This window comes from Prunus avium, chromosome 5 (genome assembly GCF_965620075.1).
Source record: "Prunus avium chromosome 5, drPruAviu1.hap1.1, whole genome shotgun sequence".
Taxonomy (NCBI): Eukaryota; Viridiplantae; Streptophyta; class Magnoliopsida; order Rosales; family Rosaceae; genus Prunus; species Prunus avium.
In genome coordinates this window covers 15,515,496-15,538,778 of record NC_142288.1, presented here as the reverse complement: position 1 = coordinate 15,538,778, position 23,283 = coordinate 15,515,496, and the positions used below count along the sequence as shown (strand labels likewise).

The window sequence follows — 23,283 nt, the reverse complement described above, 5'->3', positions numbered from 1 at the left end:
CTCAGACCAAGAAGGAAATCGTTGATATGTGGCAAAAATTGGATGCTACTCAGAAAGCAGAGTACGAACCTAAAAAATCTTCAACGAACGCCTCGAACAAGAGTTGTTTGAAGATAGCCACATGATGCAGTCCGAAGGATGTAAATGACACTATAAATGTTTTAAGTGATGAGAAAAAAATCAGCCATCCAAGAAATGGGATTTGTTTCATTGTTGGAAATGAAGTGCGGAAAACTATCTCATTCAATGTGTCGTTTTTTGGTTGATAAACTGAATCTTTTTGAATCATCAATCGTGCTACATGGGAAAATACTTAAGATATCTATGGATGACTTCGTGCGCATAATGGGTGTTAAGGATGGAGGAAAGGAAGTTGACTTCACCGGATCGATGGATGAGCAACACATTGTAAAGGTGCGAAATTCTTTTTTGGTTGGGAAGAAGCTTTTAAAGAATAATAAGTTGAAGGAGATGATGGTGGGGACAGAAGAAGCAGGTGACTTTGTCAAAGTTGGTTTTGCCATGTTTGCTCTATGCACGTTGCTATGTCCAACCACTTCCGTGTATATGAATCTAAAATATCGACTTCCATTAAGAGATAGCAAGGAAATAGCAAGGAAAAACTGGGCAAGTTATTCATTCAAATTTTTATTAGATAGTGTCAGGTCATTTAAGGAGAACAATCAAGTTTACATCGATGGTTGCTTGTTATTCCTTCAATTGTTTTACCTTGATGCTATAACTCATGGTAGCCTACTTGTGGATAGGTTTGTGCTACCTCTCGCTGTATGGAGGAAAGTAGAGACCAAAAAAATGAAGAAGTGGCTAAAAAAAGGGGGGGGGGGGGGGGGTTTGAAAGTGATAAGGCAGTTGTTATCAAAGCTGAATCTTGAGGTCTCGGAGATTATGCGAAAACAATGACTCACTTTGCCGAAGAGTTAAGTTCAATAAAAAAAGATGTGGCAACTTTGGTGGCCACTGTTGCTCATATGGACGAATCACTCTCTAATGTTATTTCTGAGTTAGCATCAAAAAATGAAGAGAAAGATAGAACATTGTGCACTTCATGCCCTCATCAACACGAAGTTAATTTGAATAAGGAAGATGATAACATGTTTGATATGGGGTGTGATGGGGGACAACTAGACCCTAGAAATACTAAAACTCCAAAAAGTAGGCAAGACAAACAAGACGGAACTCCTAACAAGCAAGGTGACAATGTCAAAGAATTTGCAAATGTTGATAAAACTTTGGCTCCCTCTGTTGAAGTCATCCGTGAGAGAAAACATGCAAAACAACCTCATAATGAGGTATGATGAGTATTGGTTGTAGCTTGTTTGTGTGTGTTTTAATAATTTCACTTGTAGGTTTACATATTTGGATGATGACAATCATCGAGTATTTGATTTGCAGAAATAATTGTACTATGGATTACGTTGTATTTTTATTTGGTTTTCTCCCGATGTAATAACAAAGTTAGATGTCCTTATTTTATGCAGACTCATTATATCATTTAATATATTTTTGTTTCAGTTAGATTGATTTCTAAATGCTATTTTGTAATGATTTATGGGCACTAGGATAAAATGGGTCACAACGACGTAAGAAGTTTGTTCATAGATAATTGTGGTTCTACTTCAACAAGGGATTTGATAGTGACTCATGCAACAACAGATAGATAGCCTGGTCCCCACAAGAGAACTCCTTATGAAGACTTCAATGCGTTGAAAGTTAAAGCAAATGCAAAAACTCGACAAGTAATTGCGCATGAGCGGATTATGAAGAGATTGAATGTCGGTCCATTCTGGATGACCAACGATATTTCTGAAGATGATAGAGATCTACTAAGTTTTGCATTTTGTTGCAATCCATTGGATCCAAAACTTTGGAGGTATACCCTGAACCAAATTTGTGAACATAATTATTATATGTGTCATGTTGTCATAATGACATAAGAAAAATTGATTATAAGACTCATTTTTTCTGTTTCGCAGTGAACTACTAGTTGACACTAATGTTGTATGTAAGACCCGTGTCTTGGGGAAACAAGAACGGTGAGCAATCCCACATCGCTCGGGGAGGGAAAGGTGAAGTGCTTAAATGTGTGGGCACTTCTCTTCCTAGCACGAGGCCTTTTGGGAGCTCACTGGCTTCGGAGTCGTAGGAACTCCGAAGTTAAGCGAGTTGGGGGCCAGAGCAATCCCAGGATGGGTGACCCACTGGGAAGTTGCTTGTGAGCTCCCAAAAACAAAAACCGTGAGGGCAGAGAGGGGGGCCCAAAGCGGACAATATCGTGCTAGGGGAGTCGGGTCATAATAAATGGTATCAGAGCTGGACCCCTACCGGAAGTGTGCCAGCGAGGACGCTGGGCCTCAAGGGGGGTGGATTGTAAGACCCGTGTCTTGGGGAAATAAGAACGGTGAGCAATCCCACATCGCTCGGGGAGGGAAAGGTGAAGTGCTTAAATGTGTGGGCACTTCTCTTCCTAGCACGAGTCCTTTTGGGAGCTCACTGGCTTCGGAGTCGTAGGAACTCCGAAGTTAATCGAGTTGGGGGCCAGAGCAATCCCAGGATGGGTGACCCATTGGGAAGTTGCTTGTGAGCTCCCAAAAACAAAAACCGTGAGGGCAGAGAGGGGGCCCCAAAGCGGACAATACCGTGCTAGGGGAGTCGGGTCGTGACATTGTAGCTATAAATCGTCACCATTATGGAAGCCTTGCACCTGGGTCGCCTTTCTTTGATGATGTAAGGACTATGAATTCAATATGTATTTAACTACTCATTAATACATGTATATAATGTTGGTATTATGATGCTAACAATCATGTCTTATCTTGTAATAGGTAATCAATGTAAATGGATAAGATTAATGAATGATATTTTTTGGTTAAAGGTGATGTATTATATCTCATAAAATGCAGGAAGGTGCCAAGTTGGTACGTCCCGGTGATCGTATGACGTCATGTGCTTGGACACACAAGCTTTGTCGTCTCGCAAGATTTGATGGGTGACTGAAAGATTGCATGCAGGTGGATTTCGTATGCAAGCTCCAATTATGTGAATTATTGGTGATAATGAATATACCACTTTTTTGCATATATATATATATATTCCAATGCACGATAATGTAATTGGTCTGTGGTATATTTTGGTTTGTGACATTTTTCATAAAAAAGCAGAAATTTGGGACAGTTTACCTGATATGCGTCATAATAAGAAATGCAAGAGCAATTGCCAATTTACTGTAAGTGGAGAAACTTTTGTTCAATGCACTTATACGTATTTCTTTTGCTCGATGTTACTTATGTCGACTATGTTGGTGTTCATGCAACAGTTGTTGTACCTAGACTCCGTTTTTCATGATGACATCTTGTCGGTATTTGAGACGGGGTGGACATTTTCCTCCTTTTCTGTTGTGTCCCCATTGGATGCCAATCCCGTTCAACCTAATGGTGTGGGCATTTTTGTCATAAGACACATGCAATATTATCGTCAATTGTGACATGACCGTGCATGCATTGCGCATGTGTCATTTTTATGGTAAAAATATTTTATATGTAATGAAATGCTGAATATTTTTTTGTTGTTGGTTGTAGTACGACTCTAATGTACAGCAGATGCGACTTGCTATTGAGTTGTTGTGAAATGAAAAAAATCAATTGTGTGATGTGATAAGTGAAGCATTGAAAGTGATGGAAAATGCATATGATTTTATGGCGAAGAGGAAGAAGATTGGTAATGTTGAGGTTTAAAAAATGGATGTGGCGGATGTCACCATTCGGAAACAAAAAAAATTAGGAGTTACTATACCAGAAACACGTACAGGATGCGGTCAGCCTTCCCCATCATCATCTTAACATGGCGGTCATGGTTGTGTTTAGTGTGTCTCTCTTACAAAAACAAAGTCATAGTCTTTGATGATTACTGCAATTATAAATATGTCACCTAATCTTTAACTTAAAACAAAAAACAAATATGGCACATAAATATCTTAACTACTCGCTTGCATTGCATCAACATCAGCATGAACATGTTGTCTTGCAAGTCTTAACTCCTGCAAAAGAAACATGATTAAGTTTTAAAACACAATATTTTGTTTATGCTTACAAACCCAATTAACATAAATTATCACTCCTCCGCATAAATTAACACAATATTTGGTAACACTCCTAAAAGCAATTGAATCAAATATTACTTGTCAAAGCTCCCTTATGATTGTCCTAGCAGCCATGCATTTAGTGAAGAGCAAGGAATTTAGCCCCCTATTCATATCCAATATTTCTGATGTTGTTGATGCACTTACCTATAGTTCAAATATGTTATGTAAATAAAGTTAATATATTATTGTAGTTTCGATGTCAACATTGTAATCACGTAGACATGACCTCAAACTTACATATTTGACATCCTCCGGGAGTGGAAGACACGTGTTAGACTTGCCTTTTGGAATATCCAATACTTCACAATCATCATCATTTCCTCATTGCACCACTTTAACAATCCATGGTGGAATTTTTATTACACTACCTTGAACGCTCGGAGCAACAGAAGTCACACAATCTGTCATAGTCTGTATAGTGATATGACATGAATCAAATTTTGTTTTGCGTTATGTAACTATATTATGAAGAAGCATTATGAACAGTAAAACTTACCTGCTCATTCACACTTGGATAATGGGTATACCTCACATACAGATTTTGAAACCCTCGATAATCCATGGATTCAGCAAACCAGTCCTCTGCATTAAAGCCATTAAGTGATGCTTTGGTTTCTTTGTCCAAGGTAAATACTTTCATGTCTTTAAGCATGGTTCTAAGGGGTATATTAATGCAAGTTCTTCATCTTTCTATTTTGAGTTAAGTCTTTATGGTTTAACTCTAATCTCATGTTTATAACTGAGTGTTGCATTATAGCCCTCTTCTGAGTGATTCATTTGTGAGAGGACAACTTTGGTGAGATTTGAAGTTGAACTTGTGCTTTGTATGATTTTTGAAATTGTGTGAAAACTAAGATTGGGGAATTTGTTGCATTTGGCTATCACACTACTACACTTTGAGCATATTATGTTTTGAACTTTGCCGCTTTGTGAATAATGTCTAAAATTGAGTTTTTATTGTTAAAAACTTTTGAGTCATGTGCATGAGTCATTTCTCTTCAGAAAATGTTCAGGAAGATTGTTTTGAGTCTTACTTTTGTTTTGTTTTTATTTATTTATTTTATTTATTTATTTTTTGGTTTTTGGTTTTATTTTTGTTTGTATAATTATTTTTATTTTTATTTTGCTTAAAGACTAACAAATCTAATAAGTTTTCTAACCATTTTGTTTTGTAGAGTTAGAAAAACGTTTGTGGGTATCGTATCTGTTAAACCCTCAGGAGACACAACTCCTCCTACTAGGGATGCCTAAGAGGTTTAAAGGCTTGTTGCATACGCTAAATGCAATCGAGTTACCTACGAAAGTGGTTTAATTAACTTCTTGTTTGTTTTTATCTTTGTTTTCCTTTTGTTTTGCTCGAGGACTAGCAAAATCTAGGTTTGGGGGTATTTGATCGGTGCATAAATTACATATCATTTTGTACCCTTTTAACTTATGATTTGGTTATGTTTTTGAGTTAAACTTGTGCTTTTAATCCTTTTTGTGTTTATCTTTCAGTTCATTGAGCTTTAGGTAATAATGATGGCTTTAGAGAGCATAATTCATGCAATTCAAGCATGTTAAGGCCTAATTTGGATGAATGGATGAAGAGCTTAAAGACAAACTCATTTTGGCTACAGCCCCCTGCCAGTCCAGTTCCGTAGGTCATATTGCAAGCTTTGTTTCAACAACCTACATAGCTCTAATGAGCCCACATTCTTCATGAACGTTGTTCCAATGGGTGTGTACTATAACATATCCAAAATTCAGCCCCATTGGATAAATCTGGAGTCCGTTACCTAGCAAACACAGAACCATGCTCAGGATGGATCTTATCAGCGCGGAAAATGAGTTAGCAATTTGTTTCGTCCTTAACTTCTTCCTCCGACCTTGGATTGGCCCAAATAACATATGGCTGGAAAGAAGACATTCCGAACTTCAATTTCGAGTGCTTCAAGTCCTAATTTGATTCAGAGAAGCCCAAGTTGTAAGCCCTTGAAGTTGCTGGTCATGCTGACCTCAGCATGTGCTGGTTGGATGCTTGGTCATGGTGAGCTAGGTATGAGCTATCATTTCTGGTTGGAAGCTTGGTCATGGTGACATGAAGATGAGCTAGGGCTGCTGGTGGGATCTATTGGTGAAGTGCATCAACCAATTCAAGATTTTCTAATACAAGTGCATCACCCAATTTAGATTTTCTAATACAAGTGCATCAACCATTTCAGATTTTATAAAACAAGTGTTGTATGCATTAGCCATATTGAATTCAGATTTTCACTTCCCCTAGGCCTATAAATAGGGAAGTTCTCTAAGCTTGTAAACACACCCCAAGGGGGGGAGCTCTCAAGCACTTCTCTAGAGCTCCCTTCCCTTCTCTCCCTCAAATTCTCTTAGTTTCCCTTTGTAGTTCTCAATTGTTGTAATAAGATCATTCTATTAAATTTTCTTTGTACTAAATATCAAACACTTTTCCTTTCTCTTCTTCTAAATTCTTCAAATGCTCTCTTCTCCAAACACTTCTCCCATTTCCTTCATCAAATTCTCTAAAGTTTTCAAACACATGTTCTTCCAAAATCCTCAAAGTTCTCAAACATCTCTCTACTTCCCTTCTCTTCCAAAAGTCTTCATGTCTCAAACACTTCACAAACACATTTCTCTTCCTTCCCTAAGTTCTCAAATTCTCCAAGTTCACAAACATCCTCCAAGTTCTCAACCACTCTCTTCCAAATTCTCAAAGTTCCTAAACACTCTCTTCCAAAATCCACAAAGCTCTCAAAACACCTCTCTACTTTCTTCTCCAAATCCTCCAAGTTCTCAAACACTCTCTTCCAAATTCCCCATGTCTTAAACACATTCCCTTCCAAAATCCTCAAAGCTCTCAAACACATGTTCTTCCAAAATTCTCTAAAGTTCCCAAACACTTTCTTCTCCCTCCTCAAAGTTCTCAAACACTTCCCTTCTCTCCCTCAAATTCTCTTAGTTTTGCTTTATAGTTCTCAATTCTAGCTTTCTTTAATGTTTTCTTAGTTGTAATTTATTTTTCTTGTAATGTACATTCTTTCTTAAGTATTCAAGTTTAATTAGTTTCCAAGTTTCAATTATGGTTTTTGTTCTTATTCATTATGCTTATAAGTTAATATGCTAGTTTGAATGATTGATCACCATTTAGGCTTGCATGTTAGCTATCTTGGTTTGAATTAAGAGTATACACCATGCTTTAATTCGAATTGAACTATGAATAGGAAGAGTATGTATGGACATTCGACAACAGGGATTAGATACATGCTTGGTTGTTTAAAATGTTCTTCTATGCTTAATGGGTTCCTAATGCTTAATTTTAGGTTAGACAACAAATGATCAAATTAGGGAATTAGGAACACAAGGTTATGACCACACACCATGGCTTAATCATACTTTAGCTAGAATCAATCCATTAATCTAATTGAACTTGGGAACTTATTTGCTTGAGTTACTTATTTCTTTCTTCCTTGTTTTATGTTCTTTGTTTTTGTTTCTATTTTGTGTAGGGAAACTAAATTGGATCATTCAATCACCAATCCCTGTGGAATCGACCTCGCACTTACATACGCTAAACTACCAACGGTTCGTGCACTTGCGAGTATCACAAGTTGAGGATGCAGCTTAATCCATTTTGGTGGAGCTAAATCTACACAACAACATGCACTCTTAGCAACCTGAATGATCTCGTTTTAAGTCCATATCTTCTTGTCTATTGTCAAACCAATCCCCCGCCCCTGGATACATTGTTAATTATTATGAGGATTATAATTTGAACCCATTCTATAACAACCCTTATATGAACGATTTTTGGTCAATTGGCTATGAATGGTTCGATGTAACAATCCATCAGTGGGCATTGTCTGTCTATCAACCAAATCCACATCCTTCACTACCTGCTTGACTTGTTCAGAGAGAACTCCAACTGCACTATTCATGGATAAAGCAAATTAGTGGCTTATTGTCAGCCATTCGGGAAATTCATGAAAATTGTTGCTGTCATGGTGGTATTGTGCATAGCTCCATTTATGTCATTGCTAAAGGAAAAATAAAATTGTTTAACATTAGGAATTCCCTAGATGGTGTTTAAGATTGAGAACTCATTAAGTTGAGCGATTTTGCAAGCTTTGGAGACTTCATAAATAGTTTGCTTTATGACTATACAATATGGAGTAATAAAGACAATCTTGTGTTGTTTTTAAAGTCGGATTATACTCTTCATGAATTTGTTAAGAAATTGATGAATCCTTTGTTTTTACTGACGCTCGGCTTTAGGATGAAGAAAATAAGTTATGTTTATCAAAGTAAGTCCGCTTATGCACTTAAATTTTTTTCCGACCACATTGCATTTGCAAAGTTCAGAGGTTGGAATTCGAATCAGAGTAAGTGGGAATCATTTTTGGAAGGAGTATAAATTTGATAAATACGATAACCAGCCACATCAACTGCTGAGATTCAAGATAAATGTATCTCACCATTTTAAACAACATAATCGGTCCTTAACAATTGAGGCGATTGATGCCAATAGAGAAATCGCATTAATTTCAACTTCTGTTATAACTATTGGGGAGGAGTTCAATATCCTCCGAATGAAATTATTAGGGGAAGTAGTTTTGGAAATGGATAATTTTTTTTTTATATACTTTAGAAACATAAAACTAATGGCCTAGACATACATGCCACAAACGGTGCATTATGGTGTTCGATGTTGAAAGTAAGATTTTCAGTACGATTTCGCTCTCCGACCTATATCGCTATCACTAGCACATATGATGGGATACCTAATCATCACGACATAGGTTACTATTATATTGTGTTGGATCCAAAATCGGAGGATGAGTATATCACCACACATGTTTCAAGATTTTGTCATCAAATTCATCAATTTCCAAATATGTACTGTCCGAGTCAAATATTGGCTCTTAAGCGGTGAATGAGTTAGTCTGCATTTACTGTACCTCCACATAATTGTATTGTGTATGCTGTATATCCCTGACCATGAAAAAAATTGATATTGCACCCGAACCGCATCAACATTTCTTTGTGCGGCTTCTATAGTAATCTCTGTAGAAGGAAAAAAAAGGTAATGAATAAGGAACGCCAATTTATTGAATACATAGATGATAAGGTTAACAAAAATACATCCATAGTCAAAGTATTAGGAGCCAATGTCACTTTCCATAGTTTTGTCCTTGATATCCATGGAATAGGAGAAGGCGACTGGTGTGATGGAGAAATTGTACGACAGATAGATGGTCCTTCTAAACCCATGAATTTTTTTAACTTTGGTGCTAGAGTTGATGTTAACTGGCTTCTAAATATTTTTTATTATACATGCACTCTTAGCAACCTGAATGATCGCGTTTTAAGCCCATATCTTCTTGTCTATTGTCAAACCAATCCCCCGCCCCTGGATACATTAATTGTTAATTATTATGAGGATTATAATTTGAACCCATTCTATAACAACCTTTATATGAACGATTTTTGGTCAATTGGCTATGAATGGTTCGATGCAACAATCCATCAGTGGGCATTGTCTGTCTATCAACCAAATCCACATCCTTCACTACCTGCTTGACTTGTTCAGAGAGAACTCCAACTGCACTATTCATGGATAAAGAAAATTAGTGGCTTATTGTCAGCCATTCGGGAAATCCATGAAAATTATTGCTGTCATGGTGGTATTGTGCATAGCTCCATTTATGTCATTGCTAAAGGAAAAATAAAATTGTTTAACATTAGGAATTCTCTAGATGGTGTTTAAGATTGAGAACTCATTAAGTTGAGTGATTTTGCAAGCTTTGGAGACTTCATAAATAGTTTGCTTTATGACTATACAATATGGAGAAATAAAGACAATCTTGTGTTGTTTTTAAAGTCGGATTATACTCTTCATGAATGAACCTTGGAAGGGGGAGGGGAGAGACAAGAGAAGAACCTTGGAGGAGTAAAGAATGAACCCCCAATACAATGTTAAGGTAAGAATGAACCTTGGAGGAGTAAATTGAGTCATTATCCATGTAAACAAGGTGGTGATTACAACATTAAGGATTCTTATTATACTAAAATGGACATACTCGTTCCATTACATTGTAAAGCAATCCTTAATTTCGTAATACCATAATTTACAACAACAAGGAACCCTTGTATAAGAATAGGGTAAGTGTGGACCTTGGTGGAATAAATTTGGTCCTTGTGCTTATAAACACAGGGGGTTCCATAAATTTATAAAAGGAATCCTTAAACCTGTAATAGCATAATTTTACAAAGGAAATGACCCCCAATACAATGTTAAGGTAAGAATGAACCTTAGCACAGTAAATTGAGTCATTATTCTTGTAAATAAGGTGGTGATTACAATATTAAGGATTCATATTATACTAAAATGGACATACTCGTTCCATTGTAAATATCATATTTATGTATTATAAATTGATTATAAAGTGCAATATATATTATTTAAGTATTATATTATTCTATATTCTTATTAAACATTTTTTTATTGATAGGAACATGAACCAATTATATTACGAAGATATGAACCAAAAAACAGAGAAGGATCATATGGGAAATTTTTGTTGGAAGATGCTATGAGTCATCTTTTGTTATAAGACATTTGTTTAAAGTTATTTTTAGAATAAGTAGATATATATATATATATATATATATATATATAATTTATTTATTTATATAATAATATGTCATCTTGAGAAGTAATTATAGTGTGGCTTCAGAGTATGGTCATATAATATTTATTATAACATAAGTGGATATTTATTGATATTATATCTTAAAAGTTAAATATCTTATCATTGATTGATATTAAACACGTAAACGAGTTATACTATGTAGTCGTATTTTAGTTCCTTATAGTAATTTATTCACATTTAAGAAATAACAAAACAAAAAGAATAGTTTAGATGTTCAAAAATTGTTTTTGGTTACAAGTAAAAAAAAACAATTTCAGTTTGGCCAATTGGATTTATATAAAGTTACCCAAGTTTTATTGATTTTGGTTACAAGTTATATAAAGCGACCCCTAACTCATGAATCCTAAAAAAATCTGCAAATGTTGTGAAATAATTGAAATAATTGTAACAACATTATGGTCCACCCTAATCCATAACACTGTAATACTCTAATTTACAAAGAAAATGACACATAGTACCAAGGTAAGAATGGACTTTGAGGAGTAAAATTATGTCATTATCCTTGTAAATACAATTGAAAATCTTGTAATCTACGAGAAAACTTGTAAACTTTATACTTTTATACTTGTTTTTCTTGACTTTTAATCCTAACAATGTACTATAAAATCCATGGCCATGTTAGGAAAATAATATAAATTTATAATACTTTGTGGATGTCTACAAAAGTACAACCACATAACATAGAGTTCAACAAGTAATATAGTTCTTATTTTAGAAATTGATTTCAACCAATTACATAGACAAAACTCGAGGTGAAAAAATTTGATGGATAAAGACTTTCAAACTCTCAAATAAATGTTGATGTGCATTCATCAATTCTATGAAACAAAAGAAACAAAAAATTAAAACTATCAACCTCAATTGATTTTTAAAAACTAGGCATAAAATACGAAGGAATTAGCCACAACTAGCCATCATAATTCATATAAATAAAACCAGCAACTCATAATGAACTTGAGTAAAGCTACAATGAGGTGACATATCAAAATCAGAAGAAAAAAAAAGTCAAACAGTTCTCATAAAAAAAGAATCTAAAACGGTAACTTTAGATTTATAAAAGTAAACAAATACCATTGCAAAATTCATAAGCATGTCATCGTGAGTCAAAAAGAATAAACTCAATTGAAAAATAACATGTCCAATCATATGTCAATTGCCAAACAGGAAGGACATAATTGCATGACCCTTACGCAATTGTATTTGCTTTAAATATAAACAAAAAGTGGAAACTTGACAACTTGTATAACTAGTAAACAATTTTAAAAAAAATCTTGGGGAATCATAAAGGACAAATGGCGCATGGGTGTGCTGGTGCACTATAGAAGGTGCCCAACAATATGCCCAACATTAAAGATGTGTTTCTTGTATGTGAAAAAACTCAAATTACAATGGTTTTCTTTTCAGCAAAACAAAAACCCATTAACCCCAAAAATAGAATGGAATGTTTTGTACTCACAGTGACTTTGACGACAAAGCAGTCGTTGGCTTCAGCAAGTTTTTTTTGTTGTAAAAATGGGGGCTAAGCCCAAGAAGCAACTAAGCAGAAATTAATGCAGACCTCAAGATGCCAATATGATCAACCTCAAGAACACCAAATATCCCCTTAGTATGCATCTCCTCTGAGTTGCAGGGGAAGAGAGGGAGAGATGACAGAGAGAGTCGGTGGGATTGCCTCAGCAGTTCAAGATCTTCTTTGCCCTTCCTTGTATCGTTCTATTTTTCTTTTGTTGTTCTATTTTTCTATTTTTGTTTAATTTTTCTTTTGTTCTCTTTTACCTACAACAACCATTTTAACCGATTACCACCATTCAACGGTGTGGATTTAACCCACATCCCCACTTACTCATCCAACGGTTCATAATAGGGGCGCATGGATACATCACGCCCACTGTGGAATTTTTGTAAATAGACATCATACACTCCACTAGTTTTTACTTTTTAATCCAAGTTTAATGCCAAAAATTAAAATATTGAGTACAAATGAAGGCCAAGGGCCGAAGAAAACAAAGGCCCTAAACATCACAATCGTGTGAAGCCCAATAGAAATGCCCAAATGCTGCCAAAGCAACATCGGCTTTCAAACTCAAAAGGCAACAGATACAGAATTGTTTTGGTGGCTTTGATACACGTGGTTGATGGTGCGCTTCTTATTTTTGCGTAACAGGCGTGACAGTTGCTAATGAAGCTGAAGAACCCAAAGCAGCCATGGCTTCCTTCCTCACACTGCAATCTTAAATCTGATTCTACCTCAAGCCCTCAACCTGAAACCCTACTTTCCAGTTTTCTCTTTGCTCTCTAACTGTAAGTTTGCCCAACTTCCTCTTGCTCTGTCTCTCTCTCTATATGGATGTCCCTGCTTCTGAAAATAAAACCCAATGAATTGCTGCTTTTCTCATTTCTTGATTCAGTTTGCTTCTTTATTTATGTGGGTTTTGTTTGTCTGTATAGATTTCGAGTGGGTTTTGGTTCTTTGCTGTTTTGACCCAACTGATTTTCAATACGTGTGGATGTTTATAGTAAAATAATTATTGATATTTTAGCTATTTTATTTGCATTCATTTGATTGGGTTTACTTGTTTGAATTTGAACTGCAGCTTATTTGATTGGGCTAGGAGAATCGACAAAGAAGATTAAGAGAAGCAATAGGGTACTTCCAGCTCCTCTGCTGGCTGCAGCAGCTGCAAGTGCAAGGTAGGTTCTTTTCTTCTTTCTTCGCCCTTCTTCTCCTTCTCCTCAATCAAAGATTCAGAAAAGTTGAAAGATGAAACCCTATCCCCATTTAAATTTCTTTGTAGAACCAGGAAGGAGAAGAGTCGGCTATGGCTGAAAATTAACTTTTGAAAATAACGCTTTCATCCCAAATTTATTAAAACTTCCGTCCTCCAATGCATTAGGAAGAGGAGTGGTATTTAGATTGAGTGAAGTGGACAAACTCCTTACATCTCTACTCCTCAATTTCATTTATGATGGTTTTTCTGTTCCTTAACTACACCTCAAGTGTTTGGGAAATAAGAAAAATGAAACCAACAAGAATTATGCTGAATGATTTTGTGCTTGCTGTTCCTAGTGTTATGTTTCAATACACTTCATCATCATCTTGCTCAAACATTCAATTTAATTCTCTATTTGCATATTTTAGTGATTTGTTACTTTTGTTAAAATATTCAATATTTATTGTGTCTTTTTTAGGGTAGATGACTACTCCCCGAGTATCATACCTTCCTGGTCACATTTTAGTTCTTAATTGATGTAAAAATTTATACAATTTTGATTTCTAGCCCGGGCGGGGCCATAATCATCAAATTGGGCTCAGCAAAAGAAAAGAGTGACATAGAGATACATACAAAGAGAGAAAGAAATGGAGGAGTGCTTGACTGGGGCTCTAGTCCCGGCGGTGAAACCAGAACCAAAGCCATCAAGTGTTGAGGCTTCGGCAGATCCAGGGAGCAATGACATGGATCGTCCAGCTCATGAGAAAGGATTGACGGAGGTGGACAAGGACTTGTTGTGTCCAATTTGCATGCAGCTGGTAAAGGATGCCTTCCTCACAGCATGTGGTCACAGCTTCTGCTACATGTGCATCATTACCCACCTTCGCAACAAGAGTGACTGCCCTTGCTGCGCCCAGTTCCTCAGCACCAACCAATTGTTCCCCAATTTCCTGCTGGATAAGGTCCCCTCTCAACTTCCTACTCCTTAAAGATGAAAAATTATATACTTGGAACTGCAGCTTACTGTGATATGGAATGTACTGTAGCTTCTGAAGAAGGCATCGGCCCGTCAAATTTCCAAAAGTGCGTCCCCTGTGGAGCATTTTCGTCAGGCATTGCAACAGGTGAGTCTAATTGTCCGAGTCAAGTAAATAGAATATGAATTGTTATTTGTTGTATGAATGTGGTGCTTTGCTGTGATAGGGATGTGAAGTGTCCATCAAGGAGCTAGACACCCTGTTGACACTCCTGGCGGAGAAGAAGAGGAAAATGGAACAAGAAGAGGCGGAGAGAAATATGCAAATACTGCTCGACTTCTTGAATTGCCTAAGGAAGCAAAAAGTTGAAGAGCTTAATGAGGTCTCTTCATGTTTTTCTTTGTGTTATGCTAAATATATTTGACTTAATTGAATTGAATGGCTTACATTACGGATTCAATGTAGGTGCAAACCCATCTTCAATTTATTAAAGAGGACATAGGTGCCGTAGAGAGACGCAGAATGGACTTGTACCGTGCGAGGGACAGATACTCCGTCAAGCTGCGGATGCTTGGAGGGGATGATTCTATTTCTGGTGCAAGAAAGTCATGGCCTTCCTCCATAGATAACAACACCAGTTCTCTCAGTGGGCGAGCAGGGATGTCTTCATGGAATCTTCAATCTAAGAAACTTGATGGCTGGGGACTTCAGAAAAAGGATGCTTTAAGTGCATCAGACTCCCAGTATATGACTCAATCTGGTCTAGCTGTAGCCAGAAAGAAGCGGGTCCATGCACAGGTCTGTGAGAGTCCTTTCATGTGAATTGTAGACTAACTTTGCACTTTGCGTGTTTCTATCTTTTAATAAATATACTTGTACCTCGTGGCCATTACTAGAATTCTGAACAATTTGACATTAGATGATGGGTAAAATGGTACTGCCCTATTATCCAAACCTATTCCCTTATTTGATCCTCAACAAAAGCCACCTCAATTGTACTCTATAAATGCATAAATATCTGTCAACTTGGCATGAAATCAGAACTTATTTTGGGTTTTGGCCATGGGGTTTCTGTACTTTACTTGAGTTTACGTTTATTTTTATTGGTCGAGTTACTTGATTTTAAGGTAAGATAGACCCTGAACTTCTTTTTATTGTTGTCTTGATTTATTCTCATTCCATCTCTGGCTGTAGTTTGATGAACTACAAGAGTGTTACCTGCAAAAGCGACGCCAGATGGCGAACCAACCATATACCCAGCAAGAACGGGACAAAAATGTGATACAAAGAGAAGGTTACACTACAGGCCTTGCAGATTTTCAATCAGTGCTCACTACGTTAACGCGGTATAGGTATGATAACCAGATATTGGATTCCTTTACAGAAATATTTATTTTTGGTCAATTTACACAGATATAAATTTTTTAATTAACTATATCACCATGTTTCATCCGCATTTTTTTTAAATTTTTCTTATGAAACAGTCGGATGAGGGTCATTGCTGAACTTAGGCATGGGGATCTATTTCACCCAGCTAATATAGTATCAAGGTGATTAGTGAATATTGCATATCATGTCTAACTTTTCAGAATGAAACATATTGATATTAAAAATGAACTACTCTCTCTCTCTCTCTCTCTCTCTCTCTCTCTGTTCTTTTGAGAACCTCATTGATTTGTTGACATTCATTGCAGCATTGAATTTGACCGTGATTATGAATTGTTCGCTACTGCTGGGGTTTCACGGTGCATAAAAGTTTTCGACTTCTCCTCAGTACGTACTTGATTTTAATGTTCTTTTTACCATTACTTTCAGCAACAATGGTTGTCTATCAGCAAAAAGAAAGTGTTCAGCATAGTCAAATATTAAAAGAAAAGGGTGGAGAGATAAGATTTTTTTTGTTTGAATGGCTTCATCTCATCTAATTTGACTCTGTATTTCCATCCATGCTCCATGTTAAATTCTTAATTTTTTTTCAACAAAGCTGCCAAATTGCCTTTAGTCTTTGGTCGTTTTAAAGCCTTCAGCTCATATAAGAATGTGGTTTTTACTCATGAAAAAGTTTATTGTATCGTTATATATAAACAAATAGAAAATTTAAATTAAGTGTAGTGAGAAGTGAATTAACCATTCATCAAACTTGTTCATGCTCAACAAATATAGCCAATTTGAAGGAAACTACATAACAATCTTGTATGGTCTTGCGAAAATGTATCATAGTTTATGCTCTCTTTCACAACTCTAGTATCAAGAATGTTTGTTGATGGTCAGACACAAAATCCTTATACTAACCTTCCAAATTCTTATACTCTAGTATTGGGATGAGCAAAGGACACCCATTAGGTGATGTGGTGGTGGTGGTAGTAGTGGCGGTGGTTGTAGTGGTAGTGGTAGTGGCAATGGTGTTGAATACCCAGTGTATCCATTGCCCATCCCTACTCCAGTCTATGAGGCACACAAAATTCAAAGTATAAACTCAAACATCGAATCTGAATAGGGCTTTCTCTCAGCCTTAGCTGAGAGATTAGAAGTTTAGAACCCCATGACAAAAAAAATAATGGGTCTTTCTATGGGGAACTGCTCTGAAACTAAAAACACCAAGCTACCAATCTGCCGTCTCTCTTCAAGTCTATCTGCTGCCAAAGTGTCCTTTTTTTAGTGAAAATCTTTTTTGTCAAGTAGGATTCCTGATGCAGTGTGCTTTTCCCTTTCTTAAGGCCCATGTCAGTCTCCAATCTTTCACATCAAAGTCAAGCTCATGTCCAACACCTATTGTAGAAGCTACAATTCCGTTGCTTTCTTTCCTTTTTCAGTCATACCTCTTCTCCCAATTGAATTAGGAAAAGTCAGGCCCAGCTGTACTATTTACTTCCAGTCCTGATTTTCAACTTAGAATGAGTAAAAATTTAATAAGATTGAAACTAAGAACACAAATCACAAGGTCCTGGTTTCTATTTTGTTGTTGTTAATTTAGGAAATAATGGGGCAAGAGAAATATTAATGAAGGAAGAAAAGCTGTGGGCTCTACTTCAGTATTAGTATAATTTCTTGTAATTGGCTCCTTTTTAATCATTTCATTTACATGAGCCATACACCTATAAAGAACAAAAGTTTATCACATATAAAAATTAGCTCTCCAATTACATAAAATAAAATATTAACAAGCTCTCCAATTAAATAAAATAAGATACTAACAAATATTATGTGTCTGTCCATCAGCATTTTGTACGCCTGCAATGATTAGGGTTTCGAATAAATGAAGCATTGCATGACAAACATTGGCCCAAACCTGTCATGTTTCTGCTGATGAACATAGGATATGTGACACCATGTAGTTTCTTCAACTTTAAGTAAATTAATTTAATTTATAATTAAACATGCAATAGTTCCACTTATCCAAATGTACTTCAAAAGTTAACTTGGGTTGGGATCAATGTATTTCTGTCACCTTGACCTGTGATATTAGATCAGTTCACTTTTGTCCCGTTTGACTTTAAGTTCAGTAAATGTAAACCTCTTAACGGAGGAAATATTGCAATTGTTGACATGAATCTTCTTGTGGTTTTGTCGAAGCCAGTCTTGAACAGTTTTGAACGATTGAAGAGTCTTGCAATCACATACTCAATGTGATGTTTCCAGTGCCTGCATGTGTCTGTGTCTACTTTTTTCTTTAGGGGGAGTGGGTTGGCAATTTAAGTACTCTTGATTTATGAAGTTTATGAAGCCAGCCAATCAATTAATGATTATCACTGCTCATTGACCACCCTTTTTGGGATTTGGAAGTATTGATGTTGATTGTTTATGCTGTTTCTTTCCAGGTTGTGAATGATCCAGCTGATGTGCATTGTCCTGTTGTGGAGATGCCTACACGTTCAAAGCTTAGTTGCTTGAGCTGGAACAAGTTTACGAAAAACCATATAGCTAGTACTGATTATGAGGGAATAGTAACAGTTTGGGATGTAAATACTCGGCAAGTATGTGATGTTATTTACACATTCTGATTTTTGTGCGTGATTTGAATTTGTATACTTATTGCCTCAACCTTCAATTTTTGTTGCTCATGCTTAAATTTTGTGACAGAGTGTCATGGAGTATGAAGAGCATGAAAAACGTGCTTGGAGTGTTGATTTTTCATGCACAGAGCCCACTAGGCTTGTATCTGGTAGTGATGATTGTAAGGTACTCTCAGAATCTTTATATCTAAACCAAGTCTTGTATTATGCTTAGGTGATCCGAAATGTAATGTAGTACCTGTTTCCTTCTGGAAAAGCAAAGAACATGATGCTGCATGCACTATTCTGTTTCTATCTATTAAATCAGTAGTAAGAAATTTATGAACAAACCTCGAGGGGGAAAAATTATACTCACTATTTGCAAGTGAATATTCCTAGTGGGTATAGTCGAGATGTTGTTAACTATGCTACTAATTTTGTTGTATGCTGACTTAAGGCTGGCTGGTTTAGGCTACCAAAATACGTGATGTGTGCTTGTATCTGGTCACTATATGTAAGTTTGCATATACGGGAGGCTAAATTGATGCGTTATGGGTGTAGTATCAATAACTCAGTTGTCGTATTTCAGCTGGGGGAAAATAAATATGTTAATTTTGCAAGACAAAATTAATGGATTCAGAGCAATATTAAAATGTCCTTGTGTAATTTGACGTTGCATATTGGTTGTGGAATTTTTTAGTATGTTTTAGCAATGCCAATAATTGTGGTGCATGCTTGAGTTGAGTTTTTGCTTGTTTAGGCTCACAATACTTGTGCGTTCAGCTGTTTTGGTGCTCAAGGAAGGTTCATTGAAGACTAACTATGCTGTCCTCTATTCTCTCTATAACAAGCAGGTAAAAGTTTGGTGCACAAGGCAGGAAACTAGTGTTCTTGACATTGACATGAAAGCGAACATTTGTTGTGTTAAGTATAATCCTGGATCAAGCAACTGCATTGCGGTATGCTCCTTTCATTACCAATATTGGAGAAAAATTATGGCACCAGAGTTTTCTGCTTTTGTGTGTTGTCATGTTTAATACCAGATAATTTGAGTGCAACAAGTGCTTTAATCGGTTAATACACAGTAATATACTGTGCCTGAGAAATCATTCTTATGGTCTATGCACTGGACCAACATGCCTTCAGCAGGCATGTATATGTGTTAATGTGTGCATGCGCTTATCAATTAAGTTTTGCTTTGACATCCTGTTATGGGTGGGGTATGTGGTGTATAAAATAATCATATCCAGGATATGTCCTGTTAATAATTCTTAGGAACTTAGCACAGTTCAGAGTTACAGTACTTTGTTAATGATAATTTTGTATTTTTCAAATATCAAAGAGGGGCTCCTCTTTGCATCAATGTCAGGATGCCGATTAGTGAAAATCAGGAGGTATACCTGCCGTATGTTATCCAAACTTGTCCTGAGCATAGAAGAATATTATTTTAAAGTTTCAGTGCTAATTTTCTATTATGATGTTTCCGTCAAATAAAGCCTCAACTCTTTCTCCTTCTGCCTTTTACAGGTTGGTTCAGCAGACCATCACATCCACTATTATGATTTAAGAAATCCAAGCCAACCACTCCATGTGTTCACCGGGCACAAGAAAGCTGTTTCTTATGTGAAATTCTTGTCAAACTATGAGCTTGCCTCTGCATCCACTGATAGCACACTGCGGTTATGGAATGTGAAGGAAAATATTCCAGTAAGTGATGAAACAAAGTCGGTTTTAGTACGCTTTAATAGTTAACAAGTTATTTTATGTAATCTACCTGGAAAAATAAAACCAAAAGAGAAAACGAGAAAAGAATGGAATTGTTGACATTATATTATGAAACTTATTTCATGGATTAAGTTAAGTTGTACTGATCTTCTGTTTTTTGGTTGAAGGTTCGTACGTTTAAAGGTCACACAAATGAGAAGAACTTCGTAGGTCTAACAGTAAACGGGGAATACATTGCGTGTGGCAGTGAAACGAATGAAGTGTTTGTGTATCATAAGGTTGCTGGCGTTCAAAATAACCCATCTCAGCACTTTCTTACCTAGTGATTATCTAAACTTTTAGTATGATTTGCAGGAAATTTCCAAACCTGTGACTTGGCATAGATTTGGATCGCCTGATTTGGATGACACCGATGATGATGCAGGGTCTTACTTCATCAGTGCTGTATGTTGGAAGAGTGATAGCCCTACCATGCTAACTGCTAACAGTCAGGGAACCATTAAAGTGCTGGTTCTTGCTGCTTAAACAACTAAATGGAGACTGTAAGAAGGCTTCATGAGAGAGAACGCTGTTGCCATTGTTGAATCTAATGGTTCTTGTTTTGTATATGTTATTGAAGTGTAAATGCTAGGTTTGAGATGCAATGTCATTATTTGTAGTCGTATAAATAATACCAATGTACCAAAGAAAGTGAATATAGAGCATTGATTATTCAGTGGATTCCCATTGAGGGGTTCAATCCAGCAGTCCAATAATAATTCTGCACTAGATGCTATTAAGAAACCCCACTTTTACCCCTCATTATAGCCTGCCTTCACTTATAGGCATGTGTGCCGCCCTTGGTTTTCTTTAGTTGGGTTTCGTTCTACGTTGGGGTATTGTATTTCTATTTTCTTTGTGCACAAAAAGATCAAAAATCATAATGCTTAGGGGCTCGTTTGGTACGCTGGACTGTATGAACTAATCAAAGAAACACTAAGAGAAAGGGCAAGGCAAGGGCTGTTACTATTTATGTGAATAGTGGCAGCTCTTGAAAAAGGCTTGTTGTGTTTCCACCTATTGCCATGCAAAAAGCAAATACTATTCACTTTAATTTATTTTTTTTTTTATAAAATTTAAACGATTAATTTGGAGAAGATTTTTAGTTGCCACGTGTCAATATTTATTATAAAATTTATATCTCATAATTCGGATGAATTTTTCGGATAAAATTTTCGAATAAGATTTTCGGTTGTCATTGTAGACAGACAAATTTTGGCGCAATAAATTCTGTTAAATAAGAAAATAATTAGGGTTTGGTGGATTAAATTGTGGGCCCCATAATCCGCCCATGTGGCGTACGACTCATCAAAATCGGATTAGTTGTCAAAGGTGACACGTGTTGAAATCCGGCAGAGTGCATCAAACAGTTCAAAGTGTAGACAAAATTAAAGGAAAGAATCTTCTGTGATTGACTTTGATTTAAATCAAATGTTAATCAAGTCAATTAATTGAAGATAATTTGGTTAAATTGCCAAATTATTGGAATTGATTTTAAATCAAATCAAAATCCCACAAAGCAAGGTCCTAAAGAAGGAAAGCTATTTAGGTCAAGCATCCTATAGGAGCCTATAAATAGGAGGCCTCAAGACGAAGGAAAGGAGCTTAGACAAACCAAGCACTCAGAAGAAACAGAAAACTCTTTGCATTCTTCACCTCACTTTGGAAGAGCCACCAAGCACAACAAATATGTGCCGGTTCATCCACCCTAGAAAAAATCCAATCACCAAATAAGCCTTGTGCTACCCATTTGATCAAGATCAAGTCTCTACGACCCTTGTATCAAACACAAATTTTCTTTAAACACTTTGGAGATCAAATAAGAGGATTTCATAAAGAGATTGTAACCAAAATTTCATTAATACAAATATTATTTTGTACACGTGTTCTTGTCTCATTTGTCGCAGGATTTTCATGTTTATAGAAAAGACGTCCATAGAGAGCAGGCACTCTACACGCCCATAGAAAAGACGTGTCTTGCACTTGTTTTTGCTGTTCAAAAGTTAAGGCACTACATGCAAGCGTTCATGATTCATCTAATTGCACAAGCTGACCCGGTGAGGTATGTTATGTCAAAACCAGTCTTGACGGGGCGTTTCGCCAAGTGCGTGTTACTTCTCAATCAATATGAAATCATCTTCACTCCAGCAAAGGTGGTTAAGGGTCAAGCTGTTGCAGACTTCCTAGCCGATCATCCAATTCCAGCAGACTGGGAAGTTTCAAATGACTTACCTGACGAACAAGTCTTCTTCGCTGACGTTTCTCTTGCTTGGATGATGTTCTTTGACGAATCGGCTCGTATAGATGGGGCAGGGGCTGGCGTAGTCTTCGTATCACCCAAGAGATACGTATTACCCTATTCATTCTATTTAAGTGAACTTTGCTCAAACAATGTTGCAAAATACCAAGCTTTGATCTTGGGCTTGCAAATGCCCATGGAGATGAAGATATCAAGCTTAGAAGTGTATGGTGACTCTATGTTAGTGATCAACCAGCTATTGACCTATTACGAGGTTAGGAAGGATGATTTGATTCCATACCACCAAATGGCCACGTAGTTACTTGAAAAGTTTGACTTCGTGACGTTGGAACAAGTTCCAAGAAAAGATAACCAAATGGAAGATGCCTTAGCCAACCTTGCTGCTACCTTGGCGTTGACAAAAGATGAAGCAGTGAATCTTCCAATTTACCACTATTGGGTCGTTCCATTAGCACTTGGAGCATCGCAAAAAGGAGTCAACGTTATCTCAGTATTGTCCATTGACGTTGACGATTGGAGACAACCTTTAATTGATTATCTTGAGCATGGGAAATTGCCAGATGATTTGAGACATCGATCAGAGGTACGACATCGGGCACCTCGATTCATTTATTACAAAGAAATTCTCTGTCGTCGTTCATTCGAAGGCGTGTTTCTAAGATGCTTGGGAGAAGAAGATGCATCCAAAGCGATGGAAGAGGCTCAATCAG

General features: G+C 36.5%; 2 protein-coding genes across 4 annotated transcripts; both read left to right on the top strand.

Moving 5' to 3' along the window:
• The first annotated feature begins 12,978 nt into the window (after positions 1-12,978).
• LOC110748438 (E3 ubiquitin-protein ligase COP1) lies at positions 12,979-21,057 on the top strand. 3 transcript variants are annotated; one of them, XM_021948419.2, is made up of 15 exons: positions 12,979-13,170; positions 13,464-13,560; positions 14,148-14,542; positions 14,627-14,704; positions 14,784-14,939; positions 15,023-15,355; positions 15,752-15,909; positions 16,042-16,107; positions 16,252-16,330; positions 18,376-18,531; positions 18,638-18,736; positions 19,404-19,508; positions 20,077-20,256; positions 20,442-20,552; positions 20,629-21,057. In XM_021948419.2, the coding sequence occupies exons 3-15, from the start codon at positions 14,228-14,230 to the stop codon at positions 20,797-20,799; spliced, it is 2,007 nt and encodes a 668-aa protein (XP_021804111.1). In that variant the 5' UTR covers positions 12,979-13,170; positions 13,464-13,560; positions 14,148-14,227; the 3' UTR covers positions 20,800-21,057. The 3 variants fall into 3 exon arrangements, with proteins under 3 accessions (XP_021804111.1, XP_088109590.1, XP_021804119.1); XM_088253464.1 differs by having other exon boundaries at positions 14,064-14,542; XM_021948427.2 differs by having other exon boundaries at positions 14,059-14,542.
• A 1,283-nt stretch (positions 21,058-22,340) lies between these two features.
• LOC148294388 (uncharacterized) lies at positions 22,341-22,871 on the top strand. Its single transcript, XM_088253735.1, has one exon. It carries the CDS (start codon positions 22,341-22,343, stop codon positions 22,869-22,871), a length of 531 nt encoding a protein of 176 aa, XP_088109861.1.
• Positions 22,872-23,283: the final 412 nt, after the last annotated feature.

Coding starts and splice junctions, on each gene's coding strand:
- LOC110748438 (XM_021948419.2), top strand. CDS start 14,228: ATGGAGGAGTGCTTGACTGGGGCTCTAGTCCCGGCGGTGAAACCAGAA. Junction 14,543..14,626: donor CCAATTTCCTGCTGGATAAG/GTCCCCTCTCAA, acceptor AATGTACTGTAG/CTTCTGAAGAAGGCATCGGC. Junction 20,553..20,628: donor AAGTGTTTGTGTATCATAAG/GTTGCTGGCGTT, acceptor TATGATTTGCAG/GAAATTTCCAAACCTGTGAC.
- LOC148294388 (XM_088253735.1), top strand. CDS start 22,341: ATGATTCATCTAATTGCACAAGCTGACCCGGTGAGGTATGTTATGTCA.